Raw genomic sequence first — 19,505 nt, 5'->3', positions numbered from 1 at the left:
TTGCATATGATGGAAATTATAAAAAAAAAAAAAAAAAAGCTGGTCATCTCAAACTATTCATTTTGGGATATCCCATGAGGAAAGGGCAAGGAAGGAGACATCTGGAGGATGCCTCATGACACTGCACACAACTTGTAGGGCCCCATACTAGGGAGACAAAAGAGTTGCAAATTCTGCCATAAGGGTCCCTTGGGTGCAGTGTGTTAAAGGATATGGACACCTTTCAGGGTGTTCAGCTGATTTAAGACTAGAGATGAGCGAATATCTTCTGGTCAGGGCTTTTTCGGCAAGATGAGTTGGGTTTTCTGTCGATAGTCACGCTTGCGATACATTTGCCATAGACTTCACTGCAGGTGACATGCAACTTGGTTCTTCAACTTTCCCGAGAGGTTGTGACTCGTGACTCGTGTAGACTCCCGCCTTATTGGTGGTAGTGAGGCAAATCTGTGGCACCCTCACAAGTATCAAGATATCAGACAACTTTCCCCGTCGAGTCAGGAGAGACCATAAATAACCAGATGCACACGTGTATGTGAATATATACAGTATGTATATTTATAGGATCACTGCAAACCTAAATTAAAAAACATCAGCAACAAGTAGATCACATCACCGTTCTGCTCAATAATAGGTGGCACAATATGAGACAACTTCCTTTTCCATGATGCATCCTAGAGAACCATACTCTGGGTTTTCTCAGTGCAGGGAATAAACATCATAAAGTATAAAAAGCTTCGGCATATTGCAAACCTAAAATTCGAGATGTGACTACAGTATACCTTTTTAATATTCGGATTCAGCCGATGCGTTCCTCATGCACGTACTGCCTGGGTTTGGCCCAGCTCGTGTATATTCTGAATTGGGGAAGCGGAGAAAGCCGCCGGACACCTTAATCTCCCCAGACAAGGATCAGGCATGTTCAAAGTTAACATGTTAAATACTTATTATTTTTTTTTTTTCTTCTTCTTTATTCCTATTCCTGGTCTAGTGGATTCAGACTACCTCTGATTACACAATATTATCGGGGCACAGACAAAAGCAGTGCTACAATGAGGACCTCATATCTCAGCTACACTTAAATCCAAGTATTTAGGTATTTCGGCACTGGATTATACAATGAAATAAATTATACTCTCACTCCGCACTTATTTCACTCTGGCTTTTTTGTATAAAAAAAAAAAAAAAGTAGAAAAACATTAATAGAAATTAAAAAAAAAAAAACAACCTAGCAATCGGAATCCATGTTGAAAATTTTAAGCCAAAGTCTTTTGTGTTGTAAATCTGTTGACCATGCCATCCGGTCAGTGGCTAGATTTTTTGCAATGTAAAGCAGGGTCCCCTTACATCTGACACCGGCTTTGATGCACGATGACCCCCTTGTGTAAGTTTCTCACAGCAATAAACAAACGTGATAATAAAAACACATAAAAGAGAATTCAAATTATATCATAAAAGAAAATCTCACCATATAAAAATTGATCTATTTATCCGACAGATTAATTAAAAAAAAAAAAAGTAAAATATTTTATAAATTGTCGGTGTAAAATCTCAAACTTATTAATGCCTGGCTGCTTCCGTGATCCAGCGATGACCTCAGTGGTCTCAAAGCGCCACCTCTACAGCCAGAAGTAATGTGTCGATGCGCCACCTCATCTTTGGAGGCGGGTGAACGGAAACCTGGCAGCTTGGTAGGAATTTCTCTTCTTCTTGGTTTATTTTTTGCTCGTTTGATCAGGTCAGACTACTACACTTTTTTCTTGAGCACCAAGTATCAAGTGAAACTTCTTCGTTATCCAAGGCAGATTTCCTATGACAGCTTTTTAGTTCCACCATCTATTCTGGGTATCTTCTTTGGGTAGACCACGCACCCTAGAACACCACTTTTGGGTGGTCAGCACAAAAGAGGTTCCGCAGAAATCAGTTTGTTGGGGTCTGTGATGTATAAGACGGCTATTTTTTGGATTGTGAACCTATCGATATGGAGTAAGGTAAAGTTTTCTGCCCTAAAAGTACATTTTCAGTGCGGAGCGCCACTGTGACGGTTGTAAACAAAAAGTGGACCCTCTGGACTGTAACGACGAACCCCCCACGGATGAGCTGACCAGATAGACCGCCTCCTATACAGGGAGAGTTAGGGGCAGGCCCGTGAGGGACTATTGCCACGGAAGCTGGAGGACCAGGACGGGAAAAGACAAGGGACTGGCGGGAAGACAGGAACTCGAGATAGGTGGATACTGTAGAAAAACGGAACTGGCGGGTATGACAGAGACAAAAAGACTAACAGGAACACTGCAGAAACTCAAAGACTGATGGAGACACTACAGAGACACAGGGACTGGCGAGATATAGCAGTGGCACAGGGACCGACAGGGTATTGCAGCGGCACAGGGACTGACAAGGTATTGCAGCGGCACAGGGACTGACAAGGTATTGCAGCGGCACAGGGACAGACAGGAATACTGCGGAGACTCAGGGACAGTAGAGGTACAGCAGAGACACAGCAACTGGCGAGGCACTGCGGAAACAAGGACAAGCCAAAGTCAGAGGATAAAGAACACACAAAGACCTAGGGCGGCCAAGAGCACTTGTTAGCACAAATGATCATCAGGCACAGAGGGGCAGCAGGAAGCAGTTTAAATACCTGAAGTAGTGCGGCACTTCCGGGTACCAATCCTCCTGGACCATAGAGAGGACGATAAGGAGCGCTGGCCAAAGGTTAGAAGTGCGCACGGGCAGCTTTGAATCTAGCGTGCGCGCGAGCAGCAGAGGCCAGGAGCGAGCGCCGAGGAGAAGACGCTGCAGAAGGAGAGGAGCGCCGGGACGCCGAAGACAGGTAAGTATGACAGGGCGAGGAAGACGGCAGCAGCGGCATGACAGACACATCCTGAGAGTGTGAAATGTGCGCGCTGTTAGGATTGTGCTATGTTGGCTGCTCGAGAGGCCATAATGTGACCATTAGTATGGCATTTGCCGACGGCAGACATGTGCAAAATAGCTGTATCAGCAACAAAAAAAAAGTTGCTAGTCGGTTAAATATGCAAATCATATATTAATGGTTAGGTGACGGCCATTCGAGAAAGCAACATAGCAGAATCTTAACAGTGCGCATATTGCACACCGTCAGGATTGGTCTAGCCACAGTGCAATAGTGTCACTGCAGAACTTTTATTTTTAGGCCGGGGTCACACTAGACCGTAATACGGACGAGTGCTATGCGATAAAAAATCGCATAGCACTCGGCCCAATGTTAATCTATGGTCCAGCTCCCATCATCCGATATTTTCTCCACCGTATTTCGGATCCGAGGGAACTCGCAGCAGGCTGCGATTGTCAGCGTATCTCGGCCGAGACTCGCCAATGCAAGTCTATGGGGGCGAGAAAAAATCGGATTACACACGGACCATGCGTGTGCATTGCGAGAAATATGCAGCGGTGTTCTATAGAAAAGCCGGTAATTCAATTGCCGGCTTTGCATTTCTCCTTCCCAAACCCGACAGGATATGAGACATGATTACATACAGTAAACCATCTCATATCCCCTTTTTTTTGCATATTCCACACTACTAATGTTAGTAGTGTGTATGTGCAAAATTTCAGCGCTGTAGCTGCTAAAATAAAGGGTTAAATCGCGGAAAAAATTGGCGTGGGCTCCCGCGCAATTTTCTCCGCCAGAATAGTAAAGCCAGTGACTGAGGGCAGATATTAATAGCCTAGAGAGGGTCCATGGTTATTGGCCCCCCCCCTGGCTACAAACATCTGCCCCCAGCCACCCCAGAAAAGGCACATCTGGAAGATGCGCCTATTCTGGCACTTGGCCACTCTCTTCCCACTCCCTGTAGCGGTGGGATATGGGGTAATGAAGGGTTAATGCCACCTTGCTATTGTAAGGTGACATTAAGCCAGATTAATAATGGAGAGGCGTCAATTATGACACCTATCCACTATTAATCCAATTGTCTGAAAGGGTTAAAAAACACACACACACACATGATTTAAAAGTATTTTAATGAAATAAACACAGCGGTTGTTTTAATAATTTATTGCTCTCTCAATCCATCAGCAACACCCTCGCTTGGAAAAATAATAAACGCACAAGATACATACCTTCTGATGTCCTATCACGTCCAACGAGGTAATCCATCTGAAGGGGTTAACTAATATTACAGGCAGAGCTGCGATAAACCACTCGCTCGTGCCTGTAATCCCCGGGTGCTGAAAGGAAAGCAGAGTGATCTATACTTACATTGAGTCGCGGTGATGCGCCCCTGCTGGATGTTCTCATGAACTGCAGCCTGGGAACTTTTTCCCACGCTCCAGGTCATATGAGGACATCCACCAGGGGGCGCATCACCGCGACTGTAGGAAATGTAGGTCAATGACCTACATTTCATTCATTCGCCGGGGATTACAGGCACGGAGCACAGCTGCCTTTGCAGGGCTCCTGCTTGTAAATTATTTTAACCCCTTCAGATGGATTACCTCGTGGGACGTGACGGTTCAGCTGAGGGTATGTATCTTGTGCGTTTATTATTTTTCCAAGCGAGGGTGTTGCTGATGGATTGAGAGAGCAATAAAATACTGAAACAACTGCTGTGTATTTCATTAAAATAATTTTTAATCATGTGTGTGTGTGTTTTTTAACCCTTTCATACAATTGGATTAATAATGGATAGGTGTCATAATTGACGCCTCTCCATTATTAATCTGGCTTAATGTCACCTTACAATAGCAAGGTGGCATTAACCCTTCATTACCCCATATCCCACCGCTACAGGGAGTGGGAAGAGAGTGGCCAAGTGCCAGAATAGGCGCATCTTCCAGATGTGCCTTTTCTGGGGTGGCTGGGGGCAGATGTTTTTAGCCACGGGGGGGCCAATAACCATGGACCCTCTCCTGGCTATTAATATCTGCCGTCAGTCACTGGCTTTACCGCTCTGGCGGAGAAAATTGCGCGGGAGCCCACACCAATTTTTTCCGCCATTTAACCCTTTATTTTAGCAGCTACAGCGCTGAAATTTTGCACATACACACTACTAACATTAGTAGTGTGGAATATGTAAAAAAAAGGGGGATATGAGATGGTTTACTGTATGAAAACCATGTCTCATATCATGTCGGGTTTGTGCAGGAGAAATGAAAAGCCGGCAATTGAATTACCGGCTGTTCACAGATATCGCGCTGAATGAAATCTAAATACAGAATATATATATATGTGTCTCAATGACATATCTCTATATATATATACTGTATATATGTTTTCCCGAACATTTGAGCACATAAATCCATTAGATGTCGGTTTTGCAAGCTTGCGAGAAAATCTCGGCATACGGATGCCATACGGATGTCACACGGATGTCACACGGATCATTTGATGCGAGGAAATCGCATCCTCGCACTGCACACGGATCACTGTTTTTGAAACATTTGTGCGATTCTCGGCCGTGAAAAACGGACCGTTTTTTTATACGTTAAGTGTGTCCCCGGCCTTAGCTTGTAAAACCACAATTCCATTCCTGCTGGCAGAACGCGTCCAGGTTGCTTTTTTTTTATAGAAAACCTAAGATGATGAGGTTTACAGGAGGCGGGATATTGGGGAGCACCATCCAAGCATAGCAAATAATTAAGAGCAAAGCTTGAAAATCCATGTGGTGCAGAACCACACCACAGTCCTGGGTGAACCATCGGTTGCAGACTTATAAGTTCGGCAAGGTATTTTGCTTCTGACCCATTTTAGTTTAGAACTGTTTTTTACACCTTTAGTAGTATGACAGCATTCCTGAGGATGGCGCCGCTCGTGCTACAGTCAAAGTCTGTGGTCACCGGGTTGAGTGACTCATCACTAGGAGGGTCTCCTCCCTTGAAGACCTTTCCTCTTGATTATTCTTCCAACATCTGAGGGACGTGTCCATTTATAGTAGACAAGTGTTAAGAATAAAACTTGCTGTTGCTTATCCGTTTCTCTCCTAATCTAAAGAGAGGGGGAAAGTGTACAAATTAGTAGCGCAAGATGACAAACCTGATCTCCAGTAACCTAACACTCTAGTCACACCTAGAGCTGCATAATGTTATGGAATATTTGTGGACATGAAACGCATCCACAGCTGAGTTTTTCTAACCTAGTGGCTAAACTCAGAGTGATTAGGAAGGGGGCAATTATGTAATTTCGGTAGCACATTCTCTCATGAGTTGCCAAAGTATTGACCTGCCGTGTGGTCTTTAGCCAGCCACTCACATGTCCACTGAATGGCTGGGAATTGGTATCCAAGCAATGCTGACAGACCCAGAAGCATGTACAAAATGGAGATTAACTTTACTCCCATCTTAAATTTAAAGCAAATCTGTCACCAGGTATTTACTATGTAATCTGAGATTAGCATGATGTAGGGGCAGAGACCCTGATTTCAGCAACGTATCACTTGCTGGACTCCACCCACACCTCTGATTGGTAGCTTCATGTGTACACTGTAGGCAGAAAGCGATGTGGGCGGGATTACACACAGCAGTTGACTAGGAGGCATGAGACAGTCCTGTAGTGATAATCTGCTGCTGATAAAACACTGTTGAAACAGCAACACTCAACCTAATAAGTGACACATCACTGGAATCAAGGTCTCTGTCCCTACAACATGCATCTCTCGGATTACATAACAGTTGCTAATAGATTCCCTTTAGTTAGGCTTTGACACATTTACTAAAGAGAGGATGTATTGTGAAGAACTGTTAGAGAGAGAGAGATAGGCGGAAGTGGAAAACTAATCAGAACAAATTTTTGAAACAGTAAAAATAATAATTATTATTACTAGTAAAAGAAGTTATAAGTTAAAGGGAGCCCATCGTGTTGAAGATGGGATGTTAGGAGCTGATCATAGCGATATACATTTTTCTGGGAGAAATTTCAGTAAAACTTGCATTTTTTTAGGGAGTTTTTTAATGAGTCCAGTGGGCGGTCCTATTCAGTGATTGACAGTCTTCCCTGTATGATTATGATGCAGTGATAGCTGTTAGCTACCGTATAGCACCACCCACTGGACTCTTAAGCATAGAAATTTCTGGGATTTAAATTAATAAAATACAAGTTATACAGATTTATTTTTTTTCCCCTAGAAAATCATATATCATTTTGCTAAGCTTCTCCTTTTCTATACCATGCTGGTTACAGATTAGACTACATGTACAATGTGATAGGTTCACTTCAGGCAGAAATGAACTATATCTCCAACATTACTGCTCACAGAAACACATTTTTTTTTTTACTGAATCCTGCATGGCATCCAGCTGAAAAGGACATTTAGGAGGAAAGTTGCAAGCTGCATTTTATCAACCAATCTGCATCAGCCTGTGTGCTTTTATTGGCTGAAAGGAGCTGAGAAGCAGAACTCTCCTCGAGTGTCCTTTTTAGCTGGATGATGTTTTTTTTTTCCTTTGTTTTTTTAATACAGCTCCTGATGTGACTAGAGTATATGAACTAATCCTGTATTTTCAAACGGTTTTCATAATATGTAGATTGAAACATTCCAAATGTCATTGCAAAATCTATTCAGCGTCCTGTGAGCAGCTTCTTGTTATCTAACGACCTTTAGATATTTGCACTTGGCACTCAGAAGACCCATCTGACCCCTTCATTGCTAGTCTGTCACAGATAAAGCCATGATTTATGTGCAGCAAACAGGCCGGATGTAATAATGATACCGATACTGTTACTAGGGGCAGATTTCACTCTCTCCATTTACTTGTAATTGACCTAAGATAATAGACGACTATAGGTAACATTTAAAGGGACCTGTCGGGTTAAACAAGCCGTTCAATCTACTTGTATACTCTTATAAAGCAGGAACATCTGGGATGATCAATATATAGTTTTGTGCGACAACATTCCGCATAACTTGTAATATCTACCTGTCCTGTGTGAGGAGTCCAGAGGGCGGGCAAGCTCCTATACTTGAGACTGTCAGTCCATTGAGTGATTCCACCCACTGGACTGGTCTTGGGTAAACCTTTAAACTATTGATAACTCTAATTATAAACCTGAGTCCAGTAACCTAAGATTATGTCTCAGATTGCTCCTCACTTCTACAACTATAAATCCTCGACTTGTCCCCTTCTGTCATCTGTTTTTCAGTAAGCCCAATATGGTTGCGGATACAGCTCTCGCAGAAGATGCCGACAAGCTTTCACAAATACAGGTCCTTCTCAAAAAATTAGCATATAGTGTTAAATTTCATTATTTACCATAATGTAATGATTACAATTAAACTTTCATATTCTATAGATTCATTATCCACCAACTGAAATTTGTCAGGTCTTTTATTGTTTTAATACTGATGATTTTGGCATACAACTCCTGATAACCCAAAAAACCTGTCTCAATAAATTAGCATATCAAGAAAAGGTTCTCTAAATGACCTATTACCCTAATCTTCTGAATCAACTAATTAACTCTAAACACATGCAAAAGATACCTGAGGCTTTTAAAAACTCCCTGCCTGGTTCATTACTCAAAACCCCCATCATGGGTAAGACTAGCGACCTGACAGATGTCAAGAAGGCCATCATTGACACCCTCAAGCAAGAGGGTAAGACCCAGAAAGAAATTTCTCAACAAATAGGCTGTTCCCAGAGTGCTGTATCAAGGCACCTCAATGGTAAGTCTGTTGGAAGGAAACAATGTGGCAGAAAACGCTGTACAACGAGAAGAGGTGACCGGACCCTGAGGAAGCAGTGGACGGAGTCTGGTGTGGAAACATCCAGAGCCACCATGCACAGGCGTGTGCAGGAAATGGGCTACAGGTGCCGCATTCCCCAGGTAAAGCCACTTTTGAACCATAAACAGCGGCAGAAGCGCCTGACCTGGGCTACAGAGAAGCAGCACTGGACTGTTGCTAAGTGGTCCCAAGTACTTTTTTCTGGTGAAAGCAAATTTTGCATGTCATTCGGAAATCAAGGTGCCAGAGTCTGGAGGAAGACTGGGGAGAAGGAAATGCCAAAATGCCTGAAGTCCATTGTCAAGTACCCACAGTCAGTGATGGTGTGGGGTGCCATGTCAGCTGCTGGTGTTGGTCCACTGTGTTTCATCAAGGGCAGGGTCAATGCAGCTAGCTATCAGGAGATTTTGAGATTTTGTAGCACTTCATGCTTCCATCGGCTGAAATGCTTTATGGAGATGAAGATTTCATTTTTCAGCACGACCTGGCACCTGCTCACAGTGCCAAAACCACTGGTAAATGGTTTACTGACCATGGTATTACTGTGCTCAATTGGCCTGCCAACTCTCCTGACCTGAACCCCATAGAGAATCTGTGGGATATTGTGAAGAGAAAGTTGAGAGACGGAAGACCCAACACTCTGGATGAGCTTAAGGCCGCTATTGAAGCATCCTGGGCCTCCATAACATCTCAGCAGTGTCACAGGCTGATTGCCTCCATGCCACGCCGCATTGAAGCAGTCATTTCTGCCAAAGGATTCCCGACCAAGTATTGAGTGCATAACTGAACATTATTATTTGATGGTTTTTTTGTTTGGTATTAAAAAACACTTTTATTTGATTGGTCGGGTGAAATATGCTAATTTATTGAGACAGGTTTTTTGGGTTATCAGGAGTTGTAGGCCAAAATCATCAGTATTAAAACAATAAAAGACCTGACAAATTTCAGTTGGTGGATAATGAATCTATAGTATATGAAAGTTTAATTGTAATCATTACATTATGGTAAATAATGAAATTTAACACTATATGCTAATTTTTTGAGAAGGACCTGTAGCAAATCTGACTATTTAGGTATTAGTACATCCAACAAGAGCCCTAAGAAAGTTTGATGTGTTAATTTCAGTTTCATCTTTTTTTTAAAAAGGGGGGAAAACTTTTCGAGTTCATTTTTTGTTTCCTCTTTACCTTAGAATTCTGGGTGAACTCGAGGACTGACCTTTCCAATTCCTGCTCTGGAATAAGAGAGAGATAAGGAATATTTCTATCAATTAAGTTAAATTTTTCCCTGTTCATAGCCAACATTTACTGTCTGTAAAAACCACCACCAACTGCAAACTCTTAATGGTCACTCACTCTCGGTCTTCTAAGTCCTCCTGACCTGATCCGTTGAGTGGTGCTGTTCATGATCGAGTAATCCTCAGGATTCGGCTAACTCTAAATTATATACAGTCCACTTTTTACGTAGGGCAACGGGTTTATATATACCATGTAGTATGAATGTTATCTAGAAATTAGGGTGGATAGATGGAGTGGGTCGGTTAAAAAAATTGATCCTTTCCATGACTTACCTTTTTGAGATCTTGTCAAATAGGAGTATACAGTAAGACTAATGCTTCAAACAGTGGAGGGAAAGTTATGGTTGGTCTAATAGGAAAGGTGTGGTTTCATGTACAGAATTTGGGTCTGAATTTGTATTTTATCAAATGAACTCGGTTCAGTAAATGTCTTTTTTATTAATTCACTAAGAAACACTAAGAGTTTGACATAAAAAAAATGGTTCATGGCTAGATAACTACTGCTGCAAAGGCTCCTCGCCCAATTGACCTGCACTTTTCCTCTCCCTTTTTATAAAGCTGTATGTACGGCTTTCACTGCCAGATAAATTTTCCCTTCCTGCCTGTTGAGTATCCATCATCTGTAATATCAAGACCTTCTCGAAGTGCTAAATGGCAAGTTACAGGTTTCAGGCCTCTCTCACTTTTCCCCAGCCAACGCCATCATCCGGTCACTGACCAGCTTTCCCCGCCGGAGACTTTGCACAGGGGCAGTCATTTCCCGAGGTCGCGCATACGGAGATCTATAGTCTGGCCCTCAAAACATCATCAGGACTTGACTGTGTATGCATCATCATTTGGAATGACAGTGAAATTTCCGGACTGTAGCGGCGCTGGAAACCGGGGGGGAACGTATACATATACATTAACACCGGTCCAGGCAATAAAAAGTTTGGTGGGAAGGAGTCCTTAAATTTTATTTCTCCATACACTGACTTTTTTATTTTTTTATATAACGTTCACTAGATAAGTAGTTAGAGCAGGAAGAACTGTGGGGCAGATTCCTTATTGCTTTTGTGCCTTTTTTGTGTGTCGTTCTCCTGTTTTTATTTTTTCATATTTTCATTTGCAACGTTTTGTTTTCTAGTTCGCCAGTGTGGGCTACTTGAATCATCAATTGCGTCTTTTCCAAAAGTAGAAAAAATTTTGCTCAAATATGCTTCAGTCTATGGAATGATTTTTTTTTTTTTTTTTGATACACCCAAAAAAATTTTGGTGCCATTTTTGCAGATCATTTTCAAAATATGAATCTTTTCTTTTTATTCCCTGAAAAAAAAAAAAAGTTAAAAACACAAAAAATAAAGATTATTTTTGGCTTTCCTCAAAATTCATGAGCCATGTGCACCATTTTGAAGAATTTAACTTAATGTGACTTTACAAAAAATTGCAATTGATGAATCGGGGCCACGATGCTGCTTAGTTCAATAACACAGGTCAACAAAAAAAAACAATTTTTCTGGTGTCCAAAATATTTTAATGAATTTGGGGTATTTTTGGGGTGCTGATTCTGAATATGTCATCAGTTTTGCCAGATTGGCTCAAGTTTTTGAGATTTTTGGTATCTTATTTATAGCACTTGTTGGTAAATGCGACGCATCATCTCATTAATTTCTTTGGATTAGTACTTGAACTGAGCAGTTCTCAATATAGTTTTGTGTTAATTAGTGTTCTAAAAGTTTGTTCATAGCTTGATTTTTGCACTAACTTTATGTTGTTGTCTGTTTTCCAGTGAAAAGCATGAACTCATCAAGAAGAAGTTGTCTTAACGATCCAGACTCATTCTGTTACATTTGTGGTGAATACACACTGCCAAAACATAGAAGAAACATAACAGATTTCGTAAAAAAAGTGTATTTTGCCTATTTTGGGGTTATGCTTGGGGACCAAGACAAGTTTTGGGCACCACACATAGTGTGCAAAGCATGTATCGAATTATTACGAAAATGGAGCAAAGGACAAAGAAAAAGCTTCAAATTTGGTGTTCCAATGGTGTGGAGAGAGCCAAAAAATCATCATGATGACTGTTATTTCTGTGCAGTGCAAGTGCAAGGATTCAATAAGCATAAGAAACGAAAATGGGAGTAACATGGAATCTGCAAGAAGGCCTGTCCCTCATTGTGAAGATGTGCCTGTACCTGTGTTTACCATAAATAACAGTCATCATGATGATTTTTTGGCTCTCTCCACACCATTGGAACACCAAATTTGAAGCTTTTTCTTTGTCCTTTGCTCCATTTTCGTAATAATTCGATACATGCTTTGCACACTATGTGTGGTGCCCAAAACTTGTCTTGGTCCCCAAGCATAACCCCAAAATAGGCAAAATACACTTTTTTTTACGAAGTCTGTTATGTTTCTTCTATGTTTTGGCAGTGTGTATTCACCACAAATGTAACAGAATGAGTCTGGATCGTTAAGACAACTTCTTCTTGATGAGTTCATGCTTTTCACTGGAAAACAGACAACAACATAAAGTTAGTGCAAAAATCAAGCTATGAACAAACTTTTAGAACACTAATTAACACAAAACTATATTGAGAACTGCTCAGTTCAAGTACTAATCCAAAGAAATTAATGAGATGATGCGTCGCATTTACCAACAAGTGCTATAAATAAGATACCAAAAATCTCAAAAACTTGAGCCAATCTGGCAAAACTGATGACATATTCAGAATCAGCACCCCAAAAATACCCTAAATTCGATGAAATATCTTTGGCACCAAAAATGCTGTTGACCAGTGTAATACATCTAAAAAGTAGCTATACAATGTCTCTAATATCAGAAATAATTGCCACCACCTGTATAGGACAGACACTAGTAACAGCAAAAGTGTCACCACCACCAAAAAAGTGAGTATTGAAGCCTCCAAGTGTCAAAGTAATCACACACCCCAAATAAGTCACCACATCAAGAGGACAGAAAGCAACTCTTCTGAGTACCAAGTGCAAAAGGATAGAAAATCAGCTGCCACCACCAGTGTAAAGCATTAGGTCTTGGGGCAGACTACAAGTCTCAGCATGCATGATTCAGTGTTTGGGGATAGTCCTATTGTCTTACTTTCTCGGTCTCTAATGACTCATGATAATGAGATGACCCCAAAGCCTCCATCTTTTCTCCATGCTTACCTCCTCCCAGGTTCTGAGATTGCGGTGCCTCTGCCATCCATTCCATATTGCCTTGCCATAGGTTCTCTGCCAGGGATCCCCCTTACTGTCTTATGTGTGTCGTATAATGGCAGCTCGACATTGTGGCTTATCATACCGGATGATGAATACAACTCTTCTCCCGTTCCCTTTAAAGAGAGGATGGATTGTTACTAGAGATGAGCGAGAACTAAAATGCTCGAACAGAGCAATTCCTAGTGCTTGGACGCTTGTTGCGAGTAACGAGTATAATGGGAGTCAATGGGAAAGTCAAGCTTTTTTCCGACAGTCCAACACAAGGAGGTCGGGGGGAAAAATGAAAATACTCAAATGGATGAGAAAAGTGCTAGATTGAAGGAAAACTGTACGGGGAAGACTTGTGGAAGCATCTCTGACTCCCACTGCTGAGAACAATGGTGTCACACTTTTACTCCACTAAAAATGTGATAAATAAAACACGTAATACTGTATGGATGAGTAATCTAATCCTGAACTATTTTTCTACTCTTTCAGTATGTTTTATATACCACCGTAATGTAACAATAACCATGTTAAACTCTATGGATGAGTCATTGAATGCATAACAACATATTGAACGAAAATATTTTGAAAGTGTAGTTGATGTATTTATACAGTCATAAACATAGTAACATAGTTTTTAAGGTTGAAGGAAGACTAAGTCCATCTAGTTCAACCCATAGCCTAATCTAACATGCACTAACATGTTGATCCAGAGGAAGGCAAAAAAAACCCATGTGGCAAAGAGTAAGCTCCACATTGGGGAAAAAAATTCCTTCCCGACTCCACATACGGCAATCAGACTAGTTCCCTGGATCAACACCCTAACAAGGAATCTAGTATATATACCCTGTAACATTATACTTTTCAAGAAAGGCATCCAGTCCCCTCTTAAATTTAAGTAATGAATCACTCATTACAACATCATACGGCAGAGAGTTCCATAGTCTCACTGCTCTTACAGTAAAGAATCCGCGTCTGTTATTATGCTTAAACCTTCTTTCCTCCAGACGTAGAGGATGCCCCCTTGTCCCTGTCTCAGGTCTATGATTAAAAAGATCATCCGAAAGGTCTTTGTACTGTCCCCTCATATATTTATACATTAACATAAGATCACCCCTTAGCCTTCGTTTTTCCAAACTAAATAGCCCCAAGTGTAATAACCTATCTTGGTATTGCAGACCCCCCAGTCCTCTAATAACCTTGGTCGCTCTTCTCTGCACCCGCTCCAGTTCAGCTACAGTGCCTACAAGTAGTATTCAACCCCCTGCAGATTTAGCAGGTTTACACATTTGGAATTAACTTGGCATTGTGACATTTGGACTGTAGATCAGCCTGGAAGTGTGAAATGCACTGCAGCAAAAAAGAATGTTATTTCTTTGTTTATTTTTTTTTTAAATTGGGAAAAGTTTTTTCAGAGGGTCATTTATTATTCAACCCCTCAACCCACCAGATTTCTGTTTGGTTCCCCTAAAGTATTAAGAAGTAGTTCAGGCACAAAGAACAATGAGCTTCACATGTTTGGATTAATTATCTCTTTTTCCAGCCTTTTCTGACTATTTAAGACCCTCCCCAAACTTGTGAACAGCACTCAAACATGGTCAACATGGGAAAGACAAAGGAGCATTCCAAGGCCATCAGAGACAAGATCGTGGAGGGTCACAAGGCTGGCAAGGGGTACAAAACCCTTTCCAAGGAGTTGGGCCTACCTGTCTCCACTGTTGGGAGCATCATCCGGAAGTGGAAGGCTTATGGAACTACTGTTAGCCTTCCACGGCCTGGCAGCCTTTGAAAGTTTCCTCCCGTGCCGAGGCCAGGCTTGTCCGAAGAGTCAAGGCTAACCCAAGAACAACAAGGAAGGAGCTCCGGGAAGATCTCATGGCAGTGGGGACATTGGTTTCAGTCAATAACATAAGTAACGTACTCCACCGCAATGGTCTCCGTTCCAGACGAGCCCGTAAGGTACCTTTACTTTCAAAGCGTCATGTCAAGGCTCGTCTACAGTTTGCTCATGATCACTTGGAGTACTCTGAGACTGACTGGTTCAAGGTTCTCTGGTCTGATGAGACCAAGATCGAGATCTTTGGTGCCAACCACACACGTGACGTTTGGAGACTGGATGGCACTGCATACGACCCCAAGAATACCATCCCTACAGTCAAGCATGGTGGTGGCAGCATCATGCTGTGGGGCTGTTTCTCAGCCAAGGGGCCTGGCCATCTGGTCCGCATCCATGGGAAGATGGATAGCACGGCCTACCTGGAGATTTTGGCCAAGAACCTCCGATCCTCCATTAAGGATCTTAAGATGGGTCGTCATTTCATCTTCCAACAAGACAACGACCCAAAGCACACAGCCAAGAAAACCAAGGCCTGGTTCAAGAGGCAAAAAATCAAGGTGTTGCAGTGGCCTAGTCAGTCTCCTGACCTTAACCCAATTGAAAACTTGTGGAAGGAGCTAAAGATTAAAGTCCACATGAGACACCCAAAGAACCTAGATAACTTGGAGAAGATCTGCATGGAGGAGTGGGCCAAGATAACTCCAGAGACCTGTGTCGGCCTGATCAGGTCTTATAAAAGACGATTATTAGCTGTAATTGCAAACAAAGGTTATTCCACAAAATATTAAACCTAGGGGTTGAATAATTATTGACCCACACTTTTATGTTTAAAATTTATAAAAATTTAACTGAGCAACAAAACTTTTTGGTTTGTAAGATTTATGCATCTGTTAATAAATCCTGCTCTTGTTTGAAGTTTGAAGGCTCTAACTTATTTGCATCTTATTAAACCTGCTAAATCTGCAGGGGGTTGAATACTACTTGTAGGCACTGTATGTCTTATACACCGGAGACCAAAACTGTACACAGTATTCTAAGTGTGGTCGCACTAGTGACTTGTATAGAGGTAAAATTATGTTCTCCTCATGAGCATCTATGCCTCTTTTAATGCATCCCATTATTTTATTTGCGTTTGTAGCAGCTGCCTGACACTGGCCACTAAATGTGAGTTTGTCATCCACCCATACTCCCAGGTCTTTTTCATTGACGGTTTTGCCCAGAGTTTTAGAATTAAGCACATAGTTATACATCTTATTACTTCTACCCAAGTGCATGACATTACATTTATCCCCATTAAAGCTCATTTGCCATTTATCAGCCCAAGCTTCTAGTTTACATAAATCCTCCTGTAATATAAAATTGTCCTCTTCTGTATTGATTACCCTGCAGAGTTTAGTGTCATCTGCAAATATTGAAATTCTGCTCTGTGTGCCCCCTACAAGGTCATTAATAAATATATTAAAAAGAAGAGGGCCCAATACTGACCCCTGTGGTACCCAACTGCTAACCGCGAACCAGTCCGAGTGTGCTCCATTAATAACCACCCTTTGTTTCCTATCCCTGAGCCAGCTCTCAACCCACTTACACATATTTTCCCCTATCCCCATTATTCTCATTTTATGTATCAACCTTTTGTGTGGCACCGTAGCTAAAGCTTTTAAAAAGTCCATATACACTACGTCCACTGCATTCCCTTGGTCCAGTCTGGAACTTACCTCTTCATAGAAACATCAGATTAGTCTGACAGGAACGGTCCCTAGTAAACCCGTGCTGATACTGGGTCATGAGGTTATTCCTCGTCAGATACTCCCTTAGAATGCCCTCCAGGATTTTACCCACAGTAGAGGTTAAGCTTACTGGCCTATAATTTCCTAGTTCAGCTTTTGTCCCCTTTTTGAATATTGGCACCACATTTGCTATACGCCAGTCCTGTGGTACAGACCCTGTTATTATGGAGTCTTTATATATATATATAATTGTGTAAGGGGTACTTTTGTCTGTCTGTCTCTGTCTTTCTGTCGGCAACTTCCGTCACGGAAATCCCGCGTCGCTGATTGGTCTCGCCAGCTGCCTGTCATGGCTGCCGCGACCAATCAGCGACGGGCACAGTCCGATTAGTCCCTCCCTACTCCCCTGCAGGCAGTGCCCAGCACCCGCTCGCTCCATACTCCCCTCCGGTCACCCCTCACACAGGATTAATGCCAGCGGGGACGGACGGCGTTATGCCGTGGGTTACGCACTCCGTTACCGCTGCTATTAACCCTGTGTGTCCCCAACATTTTACTATTGATGCTGCCAATGCAGCATCAATAGTAAAAAAATCTAATGTTAAAAATAATAATTTAAAAAAAAAACCTGCTATACTCACCCTCCGTAGTCCGACGATGCGCTCGCGTCTTCCGCCAGCTTCCGGTTCCAGAGATGCATTGCGAAATTACCCAGAAGACTTAGCGGTCTCGCGAGACCGCTAAGTCTTCTGGGTAATTTCGCAATGCATCCTGGGAACAGAAGATGGTGGCAGCCGCCCGCACATCGCCAGAGCACCGTTGGATCCCAAGGGGTGAGTATGTAACTATTTTTTATTTTAATTTTTTTTTAACAGGGATATGGTGCCCACACTGCTAAATACTGCGTGGGATGCGTTATATACTACATGGCTGCTATATACTACGTGGGCAGTACTATATACTACATGGCTGCTATATACTACGTGGGCAGCACTATATACTACATGGCTGCTATATACTACGTGGGCAGTACTTTATACTACATAGCTGCTATATACTACGTGGGCAGTACTATATACTACATGGCTGCTATATACTACGTGGACAGTACTATATACAGTACTACATGGCTGCTATATACTACGTGGGCAATACTATATACTACATGGCTGCTATATACTACGTGGGCAGTACTATATGCTACATGGCTGCTATATACTACGTGGGCAGTGCTATATACTACATGGCTGCTATATACTACGTGGCCAGTGTTACATACTATGTGGCCTGTGTTTTGTACTGTGTGGGCTGTGCTATATATTGCGTGGCCTGTGTTATATACTACGTCGCCTGTGTTATATACTACGTGGCTGCTATATACTGCGTGGGTTGTGTTATATAGTACGTGGGCTGTGTTATATACTGTTTGGGCTGTGTTATATATTGTGTGGCCTGTATTAACGCATTGGGTATTCTACAATATGTATGTATGTATATAGCAGCCACATACTATATAGCACAGGCCACGTACTATTTGTCTGCTATATACTACATGGCTCGTATATACTACGTGGCCTGTGCTATATACTATGTGGCTGCTATATACATACATATTCAAGAATACCCGATGCGTTCGAATCGGGCCACCATCTAGTTAATATTAATGGTCTATCAATGACTGTACTTAATTCCTGCAGTACTCGGGGGTGGATCCCATCCGGGCCCGCAGATTTGTCAATTTTAGTGATTTTTAGACACCTCTGTACTTCCTGCTGGGTTATCAGGTGACCTTTAATGTGGAATTTTTGTTATCACTGATCACATTGTCTGCCATGGAATTTTCTTGAGTAAATACTGATGAAAAAAGTCATTTAGCAGATTGGCTTTTTCCTCATCCTCATCCACCATTTCACCCAGACTATTTTTAAGGGGGATAACACTATCTTTTTTTAGTTTCTTACTATTTACATAGTTAAAGAATATTTTTGGATTATTTTTACTCTCTCTGGCAATGAGCCTCTCTGTCTCAATCTTTGCTGCTTTGCTTTGCTTTTTACAGAATTCATTTAATTTTCTGTATTTATTTAATGCCTCATCACTACCTACTTCCTTTAATTCTCTAAATGCTTTCTTTTTGTCACTTATTGCGCCCCTTACAGCTCTATTTAGCTATATTGGTTTCCTCCTATTTCTAGTATGTTTATTCCCATACGGTTTATACTGTGCACAGGTCCTATCAAGGATGCTAATAAACGTCTCCCATTTTCTTTGTGTATTTTTATGTCTCTGTATATCTTCCCAGTTAATTGCTCTAAGATCATCTCTCATCCGTTGGAAATTCGCCCTCCTGAAGTTTAGTGTCCTTGTAACCCCTCTAAAGGCTTTGCATAAAGTGCAAAGCTAGATAGAAAATATGATTAGGGTCATCCATACATCCCTGAAAGGCAACAACTGGCAGGCCTCATTAAAATATTGAATATTGCATACTTTATGTGTTGCTATCATCTGGTGGTATGGAAAAGTGTGGGCTAATCCAGGTTTTGTTCATTTTTATAAGAGTGAGCCTGTCTTTATTCTCTGACAGGCGAAAACCCTGTCTGTCTTGACACCACCGGCGGCACTAAAAACCCGCTCAGACAAGACACTAGCGGCAGGGCAGCACAACACCTCCAAGGCATAGATAACATATGAGCGACTGGGGACCGAGTACCGAGGGACGGCTGCCACTCTGAGTCTGC

The 19,505-nt window shown here is 41.9% G+C and overlaps 1 protein-coding gene across 5 annotated transcripts in view; it reads right to left on the bottom strand.

Moving 5' to 3' along the window:
- Positions 1-5,486: 5,486 nt before the first annotated feature.
- Positions 5,487-19,505, bottom strand: part of PLCG2 (phospholipase C gamma 2) — a 182,677-nt gene continuing 168,658 nt past the window's right edge. For 2 of the 5 annotated variants that reach the window (XM_077288592.1, XM_077288595.1), the window contains exons 32-34: positions 13,165-13,331; positions 9,890-9,936; positions 5,833-5,968 (exon numbers count right to left, since the gene is read on the bottom strand). In XM_077288592.1, the coding sequence (XP_077144707.1) occupies positions 9,891-9,936; positions 13,165-13,331 (213 nt within the window). In that variant the 3' untranslated portion in view covers positions 5,833-5,968; position 9,890. Of the gene's footprint in view, positions 5,969-9,889; positions 9,937-13,164; positions 13,332-19,505 lie in introns of all 5 variants that reach the window. The other 3 variants (XM_077288593.1, XM_077288596.1, XM_077288594.1) reach the window with 3 other exon arrangements.

This window comes from Ranitomeya variabilis, chromosome 2 (genome assembly GCF_051348905.1).
Source record: "Ranitomeya variabilis isolate aRanVar5 chromosome 2, aRanVar5.hap1, whole genome shotgun sequence".
Lineage (NCBI taxonomy): Eukaryota > Metazoa > Chordata > Amphibia > Anura > Dendrobatidae > Ranitomeya > Ranitomeya variabilis.
This window is presented reverse-complemented; position numbering and strand designations above follow the sequence as displayed.